The sequence below is a fragment of the Corylus avellana genome, chromosome ca9 (genome assembly GCF_901000735.1).
Source record: "Corylus avellana chromosome ca9, CavTom2PMs-1.0".
Lineage (NCBI taxonomy): Eukaryota > Viridiplantae > Streptophyta > Magnoliopsida > Fagales > Betulaceae > Corylus > Corylus avellana.
The window spans coordinates 13,115,184-13,126,287 of record NC_081549.1 but is presented as its reverse complement, the minus strand read 5'-3'; the positions used below and the strand labels follow the sequence as shown (position 1 = coordinate 13,126,287).

The 11,104-nt window shown below is 34.7% G+C and overlaps 3 protein-coding genes across 3 annotated transcripts; all 3 read left to right on the top strand.

Moving 5' to 3' along the window:
• Positions 1 to 341: 341 nt before the first annotated feature.
• On the top strand, positions 342 to 1,364 carry LOC132162322 (uncharacterized). The gene is made up of 2 exons (XM_059572569.1): positions 342 to 617; positions 822 to 1,364. The coding sequence occupies exons 1-2, from the start codon at positions 342 to 344 to the stop codon at positions 1,362 to 1,364; spliced, it is 819 nt and encodes a 272-aa protein (XP_059428552.1).
• A 422-nt stretch (positions 1,365 to 1,786) lies between these two features.
• LOC132162321 (uncharacterized) lies at positions 1,787 to 3,025 on the top strand. The gene is made up of 2 exons (XM_059572568.1): positions 1,787 to 2,360; positions 2,574 to 3,025. Exons 1-2 carry the CDS (start codon positions 1,787 to 1,789, stop codon positions 3,023 to 3,025), a joined length of 1,026 nt encoding a protein of 341 aa, XP_059428551.1.
• Positions 3,026 to 8,613: 5,588 nt separating this feature from the next.
• Positions 8,614 to 10,902, top strand: LOC132162000 (cation/calcium exchanger 1). The gene has a single exon (XM_059572240.1). It carries the CDS (start codon positions 8,776 to 8,778, stop codon positions 10,510 to 10,512), a length of 1,737 nt encoding a protein of 578 aa, XP_059428223.1. The 5' UTR covers positions 8,614 to 8,775; the 3' UTR covers positions 10,513 to 10,902.
• Positions 10,903 to 11,104: the final 202 nt, after the last annotated feature.

Below are 11,104 nucleotides of genomic sequence, written 5' to 3'. Positions count from 1 at the left end.
AGAATTTTGAATTCTTCTTGAATTCTTCCTTGCTCTTTATTTAACATGAACCTTTTTTAAAGACATTGATGAAGAAAGAATATTGATTGAAATAATGGTTAGAATTGGAAAAGAGAGGATTGATTCTGTTAAATTATTTTTGTTTGGATCATTGAGTGCATCAATACAAGATGGTATAGTTGGCATCCCCACTATTATGTCTTTTTAAATCAATTGAATCTTAATATTCCTAAATTTCAATAACTAATCTTGATAGTGAATAGGCAGCACCTACCAAGCAAAGCTTTCTTGAAGAGGCTGGGTTGGTTCTTATCTTTTTTTTCTTTTTCAGTTTTGTTGAAATGGATTCTCAAGAGCAAGGAAATACATCTTACATCGATCTTTTAAGTCAGAATTATAATGAATCGATGGGTTCTTCTTATCCAAATGTTCAAATGTATGAACCACAAGTTGAGATTGGATCCAATGTTAAGAAACCACGACGTGGGAACTTTAGTATTGAAGAAGATATTCAACTTATGGAATCGTGGATAAATACTAATACGGATCCAGTGCATGGAAATGAGCAATCAAAGAAGACATATTGGAATAGAATTTGTGAGAACTACGATGCCAGAGTGAGATATCTCTAGTTAATCGTTGGGGAGCAATACAAAATGGCATAAATAAGTTTATTGGATGCTTAGCTCAAGTTGAGTCATTGAATCAAAGTGGTTTGACTCAGCAAGACAAGGTATAATTTCTATTTATTGTTGTATGAACGCATCACTCCACCAATAATGATAGGGGTATAACTATGTTCCTATTTCATAATTTTGCAGATTGCTCGTGCGAAAGAGCTTCATCGAAAACTACATAAAACTCCATTTGCTTTTGAACATTGTTGGGATAAATTGAAGAAATGTCCAAAATGGAGTAGTAGCAATGACAAAGCAAGAAAAAGATCATTTGATAAAACATCCTCGTCTTCTACTCAAGCTCTAGTAGAATTAGGGGAAGATAATACATCCACTAGTAACTTTGTAGATTTGGAGAGACCCTTAGGTAGGAAAGCCGCAAAAGAGAAATTAAATAATCAAAAGAAAAAAGATAGTGTTGATCATTTTGTAGTGGGGTTACTAACTCAGATGAACGAAAAAGCTATGATAACGGCTGAGAGGAAACTGCAACTTATAGAAAGAACAAGTGCTCGAGAGGATGAGAGGATTCAACTTGAAGAAGAAAAGATTCGGCTTGAGCAAAGTAAGTTTCGAGTTGAGGAGGACAAAATTATGCTCACGGATACAAGTGACTTGTCTGAATTCCAAAGGGCGTATATTCGTATCCGACAAATGGAAATCCTTGAAAGTCGAAGGATGAAGTAAAATATGCTCGAGTTATGGCTGGATTGGCTTTGCTTTTTTTATTTACTATTTTGTAAGAGTTGGATTATTGTTTACTGCACTAGCCATAATAGTTTCCTATTTGTTTAAAGTAATGGATTATTGTTTTATCTTCTAGTAATAGATTAGTGTTCTATCATCTATCTTCTATTGCAGTTGGATTATTGTTCTATCTTCTAATAATAGATTAGTGTTCTATCTTCTATATTCTATCTTCTATTAGATTGGCATACTGCATCTTTTCTCTGTAATGGCGTACTGCATCTTTTTTCTTGAATGTAACATGACTAAATGAAAAAATTGAATGCAATTGGATGAAAAAATTGAATGTAGAAAACATTTATTGCTGATTGTTCAAGAGGGAATAGATTTCATTGTATACAAAAGTCTGTCGAGAAAACACAATGGCTGTCGATCCTGTAAAAAAAATGCTCCTTGAAGACTCGGACTCTAATAATGAGTTGGAACTACTTACTACAATTGTTTGGGCATGTAAACATTTCAATAGAGAGGGAGGATCCATTTTACGTCGTGGTTCTGTTCTAGGACGTACCTTCATTTATCGTGATTCACTGCAAGGCCACCAAAGGCTTTTTCTATATTATTTTGCTGATTCACCAGTATATCCTCCAAAAGTATTTAGAAGAAGGTTTCGGATTCATCGTCCTCTTTTTCTTCATATTCTCTCTGCGGTAGAAGATTATGATACATACTTTATCCAAACAAGATATTGTGCTGGAACTCAAGGTTTATCTTGTCTTCAAGAGATGACCACCGCATTTAGAATGCTCGCTTATGGAGTACCAGCTGACTATGTGGATGAGTACGTGCGGATTGGAGAAGCCACCGCAATTGAATCTCTAGAAAGATTTGTTAGAGCGGTGGTTTCAATTTATTCCAACAATTATTTAAGGTCTCCAAATGTCGATGATGTTGCTAGATTGTTAGAAGTTGGCGAAAGACGTGGTTTTCCAGGAATGTTGGGGAGCATTGATTGCATGCACTGGAAATGGAAAAATTGTCCAACTGCATGGAAATGTATGTTTTCTGGTCATTTTCATGAACCTACAACGATTTTGGAAGTAGTAGCCTCACAAGATCTATGGATATGGCATGCGTTTTTTGGGTTACCGGGTTCTCATAATGACATTAATGTATTAGAACGATCATCTGTGTTTTCTGAGCTCGCTTAAGGGCCTGCTCCTCCAACTAATTACTCAATCAATGGTCATAACTACACAATAGGATACTATCTTGCTGATAGTATATGTCCGCAGCGGTCGACATTTGTAAAGACAACTTCTTGTCCCCAAGGGAAAAAGGCCAAACAATTTGCTGCTGCTCAAGAGTCAATAAGAAAGGACGTGGAACGTGCATTTGGAGTGCTTCAAGCACGATTCGCAATCATTCGTGGACCTGCACGTGGTTGGAGCCCTGAAACGCTCAAATACATAATGAAAGCGTGCATAATAATGCATAACATGATCATTGAAAACGAGCGAAATACTGATGATGCTTTTGACTTTGAATATGAACAAGCCAATGAAACTCCTCTTGTACAAGTTTCTCATGAGCATACCCCTGGATTTGTTGAGTTCATTCAAAGGCATTTGAGCATTAGAGACCATCAAATTCATTCTTAGCTGCAATCCGACCTAGTGGAATACTTGTGGCAATTGTATGGCAAATCTTAAGAATGATTAGTTATACTGCATATATTTATTTTTGTTATTAATTTTACTAATTAGTACCTACATGTGAGATGAATTTTCCTCATATGTGTTTATTTTTGTTTTTATGAATGATTTATATATATGTGATTGTTTTCCCTTTAATTAAGTGTTGGCAATAATATAATAAAAAAAGAATGAGAAATAATATTTTAAAGCAAGTAGCTAATGGAATAGAGAATATGTTGGAGTATGTAGTTAAAAAAGTAATAGCTAAAGTAAAGAGTTGTACTTTTTCATTAGATAAAATACTTAATACTGCTGGAGATACTCTAAGAGGGTTAAGAGTACAAGTAGGCCATGTGAGAACGGTTATGGACTATAAACTAATTTATGAATATTATATTGCACACTTTTATGAACATGATTTTTTAACTTAAAATGCAATATGTTGTCCCCATAATCTTGCCTTAACTGATTATTAAAATGTACAATTTTTCTTTAATTTCGAAATAACGTAGATAACAATAACAAGTGTAATTTATTCAAATCTAGAATCTTATCTCTTTGAGTTTCTCTTCAAGCTTTTTCTTCTCTTGCAACTTTTTTTCTCTCAAAATCACTCAAAAACTCACCCTTTAAACTCTCTTTCGACTCTAATAGGCTAAGGGAGAAAATCATGAATTTTTCCATTCATTTTGGATGTTTAAATAGATCTTAGCTCATACACATTGTTTGATCTTATTCAAATGAATTTTAGGGTGTGCTTGGGATTACGATTTTTCAAGAATAATCTGTGTTTTTAAAAGATATTGTAAAACATAAGGCGTTTGGTATTGCGATTTAAAAAGCACTTAATCTAAAATAACAAAAAAATAAAAAATAAAAAATTGTGATTTCTATAAGCATGCTTGAAGGTTCTTATTTGAAAAAGCACGAATTTAAATCAAAATCACGATTTCGCATAACAAATATTTGATTCTGTTTAATATATTTGACCAAAAACCTTTGCGATTTTAAAAACTAGTGATTTCAAAAACATAATTTTTTAAAATCGCACTTATTGAAACTGCATTCTCAAATGGACCCTTAATCTCGTTCGAAAAAGATTACTATTGATAAATTAATACGCGCCATTTCTCACCTAACCCACACACTAGTCGACATGTGGAAACATTGATTTTGTTCGAAGGACAACTATCATAGAATGAGATTATTGTTGAGTTGATCACAGCCGTCCTTTTTCTTGCATGTGAATTTCCACTTATGTGTGGAGAAAGACATAGGAAATACTCCATCTTTGAAATTCTTTGAGTTATGACTTAGATTTTTTGATCATTTTTGGTCCAATGCCTACGAGCTTCACCGTGTTGTTACGTGAATGACTTTTGTAAACACGTAACATATAACGGGGATAGAATTTAGGTTCTAAGGAACTTAGACTTTAAATTCTAAGGGAACTTAGATCTTTTAGATTTTGAGAAAACTTAAAACCCTTTTTCAAACACAAGGTTTGGGATTAATTATGCTTAATTTATTAATGAGCTTAATGTCTTTAAGTAGACAATTACAATGCATAGTGGAAATAAAAGACTAAGTAGAATAAAGGGAAAAATACAATTTACCCTCCTGAAGTTTCAGGGGTTTTTCAATTTTAACCCCAAAGTTCAAAAATTGGCAATCTACCCCCTGAAGTTTCAAAAATTGGCAATTTAAACCTTCAGTTTAATTTTTTCGTTAAATTAGACGGAAATTTTTTTAAAAAAGCCTAAGGGCAATGATGTAATTTCATAGATTTCTGTCTATTTTGACGGAAAAATTAAATGGAATGTTTAAATTGCTAATTTTTGAAACTTCAGGGGGGTAGATTGCCAATTTTTGAACTTTGGGGTTAAAATTGAAAAACCCCTAAAACTTCAGGGGGGTAAACTACATTTTCCCCTAGAATAAACTACTATAATGATAATACTTATCTTTAATATTTAAATTCTAATCCCTACTTCTAATATTATCTATAAAGATAACATATTATCCTAAGGTATTTTAATCCAAAAATACTTCTATTATTAGACCCCTAACATTCCATTCCCCTTAAAATGAACCTTGTCCTCAAGGTCCTACAAATTTGAAAACATCTTAAAGTTGATTTGAACTTGAAAATTTTGAAGTCTTGATCACATCATTGGTTGCACCTTGGGATAATTTAGCCATAGGAGCCAGCTATGTGCAAGGCTAGTACATGTTCTTTAACATGTGTTCCACCAAAATAGCTCAACAATAAGGCAAGCTATGGAAATACATATTTTTTCTTCTTCAACTGGGTTGGCCCACATGGTTTGATGCATCAAGAAGTCTATTGCCTTCTTTGTTCTTTATTCTTTGGCTGTGTGTTCCTCAACCACAAAAACTCTTTGGGCTTCTCATAAGCTTCCTAGGCGGTCGTTCCAAGCGTGGATTTATATCAATGGCTGTATTGTAAGCCACAACAACACCAATTGTTTCCACATCTACACACATGACATCTACAACCTTTGGGAGAAATTTAAGATATTTTATATTTTCTTTCGTCTCGTATGAACGATGGCTCGTTGGTGTAAGGCGCGGTGGTTGATGGATCACCGCCACTATGATTTTTGGATCGAAGTGATGGCACCTTAGGTTGGGGTGGCTGAACGGTGCTGGACAGTATGACGACCGTTGGTGCGATTGGATTGTGGCGGAATTAGGTGGCAGTGAGATTGAGTTGTGGAATTGGGGCTTCAATGTGATGGAATGGCTGAACGACGATTTCATTTTTTTGTACATCAAACTCCTTCTTTGAGAGAAGGCTGTCGATATTTTTCTCCATCATTTTCATCCGCTCATCAATTTGCTCAATTAATTTCTTGATAAAGCCTTCAAACATAGTCATGAGACTAGAAAACCGTTGCTCAAGTCGATCAAGCGTGAATCCTCCATGGATCGTTGATTGTTGTAGAAAACAACCAACCTGGCTGCTCTAATACCAAATGTTACGTGAATGATTTTTGAAGGATCCGGCTTAGGTGCGGTAGTTCAAAACTACCGCACCATGCTGTAGCCAAAAACGACCCAGTTTAGGGTCGTTTTGGACAATAAAAAAATAATATTTTAAAGTAATAATATAAAATTAATTAAATATTAAAAATTTAATAATTAAAAAAATAAAAAAAAACTCATCGTCTCCATCTTCTTGTTGTTCCTCTTCTTCTTCTCCAGCTGGTTCATTTCTTTTCTTTTCTCCTTTGCTTTCTTTGAGAGGGAGAGAGAGAGAGTTGACGAGAGAGAGACCCAAAGACGGAGAGCACGAGAGGGAGAGAAGGCGAGATTTTTAGAGAAACAGAGGGTAGAGAGAGAGACGGAGCTGTGAGAGAAATTGCAGAAAAATTTTGATTTTTGATTGCTGTTCTTGGCTGGATTTGGGTTTCTGATTAGTGGGTTTTTCTGTACATTTTTGTTTATGTAGCGCAAAGTGTAACAAAGCCGGCTCGCTCCCCCTTTGGCCAGTATGGGGTGGCCGAGGGGGTGGTCCGGCCACCCCCAAAACCCAATTTCCTCTCAGAGAAAGCAAAGGAGAAAAGAAAAGAAATGAACGAGCCGGAGAAAAAGAAGAGGAGCAACAAGAAGATGGAGATGATGAGTTTTTTTTTTTTATTAGTTTTAGTTTTTTAATTATTAATTTTTTAATATTTAATTAATTTTATATTATTACTTAAATTTTTTTTTTTTTTTATTGCTCAAAACTGGGGTCGTTTTGGGCTACAGCATGGTGCGGTAGTTTTGAACTACCGCACCTAAGCCGGGTCCATTTTTGAAAACACGTAACACGTAACGGGATAGAATTTATGTTCTAAAGGAACCTAGACCTTAGATTTTGAGGGAACATAGACCTTTTACATTTTGAGGAAACCTAAAACTCCTTTTCAAATACAAGGTTTTGGATTAATTCTGCTTAATTTGTTAATGAGCTTAATGTCTTTAAATAGACAATTACAATGCATAGAGAAAATAAAAAACCAAGTAGAATAAACTACTCTAATAATATACTTATCTTTAATGTTTAAATTATAATCTCTACTTCTAATGTTATCTATGAAGATAACATATTATCTTAAGGTATTTTAATCGTAAAATACCTCTATTATGTGTGGAGAATGGCATAGGAAATATTCCAACTTTGAAATTCTTTGAGTTATGACTTAGATTTTTTGCTCCTTTTTGGTCCAATGCCTACGAGCTTCACCGTGCTCTGTCTAAGTATACCAAGCCCTATTTTTAATTTAATATGCTATTCTATTATTCCCAATTTTCTAATTTCTTGTAACCTTTATTTATTTTGAGTGTTATATTTCGTAACTTCTACTCGTTTTGACATGACCCCCTTCAAAGTTCAAAAATTTTTAATTTTACCATTCGAACTTCTAATTTGATATAATTTACCATATTCATTTTAAGTTCTATTAATGTATTAATGTCACTGGGTTAAGCTAGCACTCACGATTTCTACCGTTTAGAACATTTCTGTCATTGGTTTCCAACAGACAATTATTACTATAATCACACACAAATAAAATAACCATTTTAATCACCCTTAAATTAAGGTCATAAAAATTGTTATTAGAGCCAACACAAATCTACTTACTGCCACGTGGCACTAGATGTGCGACACGGATCTTGATATGGACGTGAAAGGTTTGGGTAAGAAAAAATGTAATACTGAAAATTATGAAATTAGTGTCACGTCAAGTAAGTAGATTATAACTTTATTAAATCATGTTACATAATTCTAGTTGTACGTAAAAGTTTTTAATATAAGAAGTGGTGGCGGGCTTTAGTCGTGAAAAATTCTGGTAGACATCATTTCCGTCCCTCATTGAAAATGATGTGACATATATATATTTGCTTTATTATAATTATTATTTTTAGCTGTTTTAGGAGCATCACATTCTTTGAAGTCTTTTATTTATTTTTATTATTATTTTTATTTTTGTAAGAAACATTCTTAGATACGGTTTCTTTTTCTCTCCCACGCTTTCTTTTGTCGTATAGAGAATTCATATGTGGTTGATCTTTTTCTGTCGTTTATTGCTTTTCCTAACAAACTAAGCCAAATAAATAAATAAATAAAATGAAAGATTCATTATTACATTTTCAACTTTAAAAGTCATGCACCTCTTTTTTTTTTTTTTTTTTTTTTTATGAGTTATACAATAGAAACTTTTAAAATTATTTCAAATTATATATTTCATAATTATAATAATTATTTTTTTAAAAAAAATTGTAAGTTATATAAGTAAATGATTACTGATATATAACTATTCAGTTTAAAATTAATTTTTTTTTTTAATTTAAATTCATATTCTAATATTATAATCTTACCATTCTCATCGGTTTACTAAATAACATTACTTCTTAAAAAAATATATATATATTCTACCGCGTTAACGAACACAAAAGGCTTTTTAGACGCGGATTAGAAGGATTTACTCCAACCGACCATTTTGAAGGAAGGAAATATCTGTCCTTACTTTATACATTCCCTGCGTTTGTCGAAGACTTTGTTTCTTCAAGTAGAGTCTATCCTCCCAAGCACTCGACCAAAGGACAACTCTTTCCCCGCCAGAAGTTCCTCAAAAATCATGAACTTCGTTTATTATTAGTATCTTCACTCTTCAACACCTCCTTCACACAACAAGCTCCTGTAAATGGCAATTTTCAATTCCATAATTAAATCCAAGAAACTCTCTCTTTTCCTCAACATATCCTTCCTCTTCCTCCTCTCTCTCTTTCTCAAAATCCATCTCTTTTCCTCAACAAACATCATCTCCCACCATCCTCGGCTTCTCAGTGATATCACCACAAATGGCTGCACCGGCCTCCAAAAGTATGATGATGTTAAGTACAAGTGCTTCTATGTGAAAACACATCTCAGCTGTAGGCCAAAAGGGTACATAGATTATCTCCAAATCTTTTACTGCAATTTTGGTGATTTTCCTCTTCTGGGTCATGTTGTGCTTTTTCTATGCCTTGCTGTTTTGTTCTATCTGTTGGGAAATACAGCTGCAAACTACTTCTGTTCTTCTTTGGAAAGCTTGTCAAAGATCCTGAAGCTCTCTCCCACCATAGCAGGAGTCACCCTTCTTTCTCTAGGAAATGGTGCCCCTGATGTGTTTGCTTCTATTGTCTCCTTCACAAGATCAGGCAATGGGGCTGTCGGCCTCAATAGTGTCTTGGGGGGTGCCTTTTTTGTGTCTAGTATTGTTGTCGGGCTTCTAAGTATTTTCATTAGCCCTCAACAGATTTCAGTCGACAAGCCTAGCTTTATTAGAGATGTCATCTTCTTCCTCTTCTCTCTTTTTTCTCTTGTCTTGATAATATCTATAGGAAAAATCAGCTTGTGGGGTGCCGTTTGTTTTACTTCTATCTACTTGATTTATGTTTGTGTTGTATCCTCCGCACATTTCTTCAGTAGAAATGAAGAGATTGTGCAGCATAGTGATGCTGATCATGAAAACATCAGTGATCAGATTGCCATACCATTACTAGCTTACGTTGATGATGAGAAACCAATGGAGAAAATTACCAGCCTTGAAGATCATCAGCAAGAACAAATTCCAATCTTTCTGAAAAATTTGGGGAAGATTTTACATGTATTGGAGCTGCCTCTTTACTTGCCTAGAAGATTGACAATTCCTGTTGTTAGTGAGGAGGGATGGTGTAAGCCATATGCAGTAATTTCTGTAACTTTGGCACCGCTTCTGATGGCGGCCCTTTCAAACACACAGAGGGAAAACGTGGGCACGAGGACCAGCCTGGCGATATACATGACAGCAGGGTTGATAGGGATAGTTTTGGGGAATCTTGCTTACGTGACCACCAAGAAATCTACCCCACCAAACAAATGCTTGCTCCCATGGCTGGCAGGAGGGTTTTTGATGAGTGTCACATGGACATATATAATTGCAGAGGAATTGGTTTCTTTATTGGTTTCTCTTGGGCATATAATTGGGATAAATCCCTCTGTTCTTGGCCTTACTGTTCTTGCTTGGGGCAATTCTCTTGGAGATTTGATAGCAAATATTGCCATGGCACTCAATGGTGGGGCAGATGGGACTCAGATAGCTGTATCTGGATGCTATGCTGGTCCCATGTTCAATGTTTTGATGGGTTTGGGGTTGTCGTTTGTTTGCTCATCATGGTCTGAATATCCATCTTCTTTTGAGATTCCTGCAGACCCTTCACTGTATGAGACTATAGGGTTTCTGATGGCAGGCTTGCTTTGGGCTCTTGTGGTATTGCCAAAGAGGAATATGAGGCTTGATAGGTTTCTTGGAGCTGGGCTTCTCACCATCTACATCTGCTTTCTGTTCCTGAGGGTAGCCAGGGCTCTTGGTCTTCTCCAACTTCATGGGAGCTCCTTCCAAAGTCTAAAAGGTGAGTAATTTCTTGTGTGAGTGCTGGCAATTTGATTAGGTAACGTGAGAAATCCTATATTAAATGTACTTGTTTGGGTAGGTGGCAGGTAATTTATAATTTATTTGAATACGTAAATCTCATATAGAATTTTTCACGTTACCGGTCTAAATTGCTAGTAATTCAAGCAGGTAATTACTCTGAAATCCCAATCAAAGCATCGTTATGCTAACCTGATTAACTTTCTCTCCTTACCTTGAAAAGGTGGCCTTCTTTTCTACCATGGAAGTTAATAAATATGTTACGTGTAAAATCAGAATTGCCTAAAGTTGTTGGCTCACTTATTTGTTGTATATAGTTACTATATATATATACCTACAAAGTGCACCCTAATTATTTGGGTGAAGAACTACAAACTATATCCTTGTGTTTCTATGTTATCTTTTCAGATCCAACTTTTTAGGATATATATTCTAATTCAACTACCAAATAAGGATTTTTTTTTCTTTTCTTTTTTCTTTTCTTTCTAATCAAATTGGAAAAGAGTTACAAGGATGATTCAAAACACTAAAAAAAATGGTGGGCTCTCTGACAACAAATTCAAAACGAAAATAAAAATAC

Coding starts and splice junctions, on each gene's coding strand:
- LOC132162000 (XM_059572240.1), top strand. CDS start 8,776: ATGGCAATTTTCAATTCCATAATTAAATCCAAGAAACTCTCTCTTTTC.
- LOC132162321 (XM_059572568.1), top strand. CDS start 1,787: ATGGCTGTCGATCCTGTAAAAAAAATGCTCCTTGAAGACTCGGACTCT. Junction 2,361..2,573: donor AAGACGTGGTTTTCCAGGAA/TGTTGGGGAGCA, acceptor CTGAGCTCGCTT/AAGGGCCTGCTCCTCCAACT.
- LOC132162322 (XM_059572569.1), top strand. CDS start 342: ATGGATTCTCAAGAGCAAGGAAATACATCTTACATCGATCTTTTAAGT. Junction 618..821: donor GTGAGAACTACGATGCCAGA/GTGAGATATCTC, acceptor ATAATTTTGCAG/ATTGCTCGTGCGAAAGAGCT.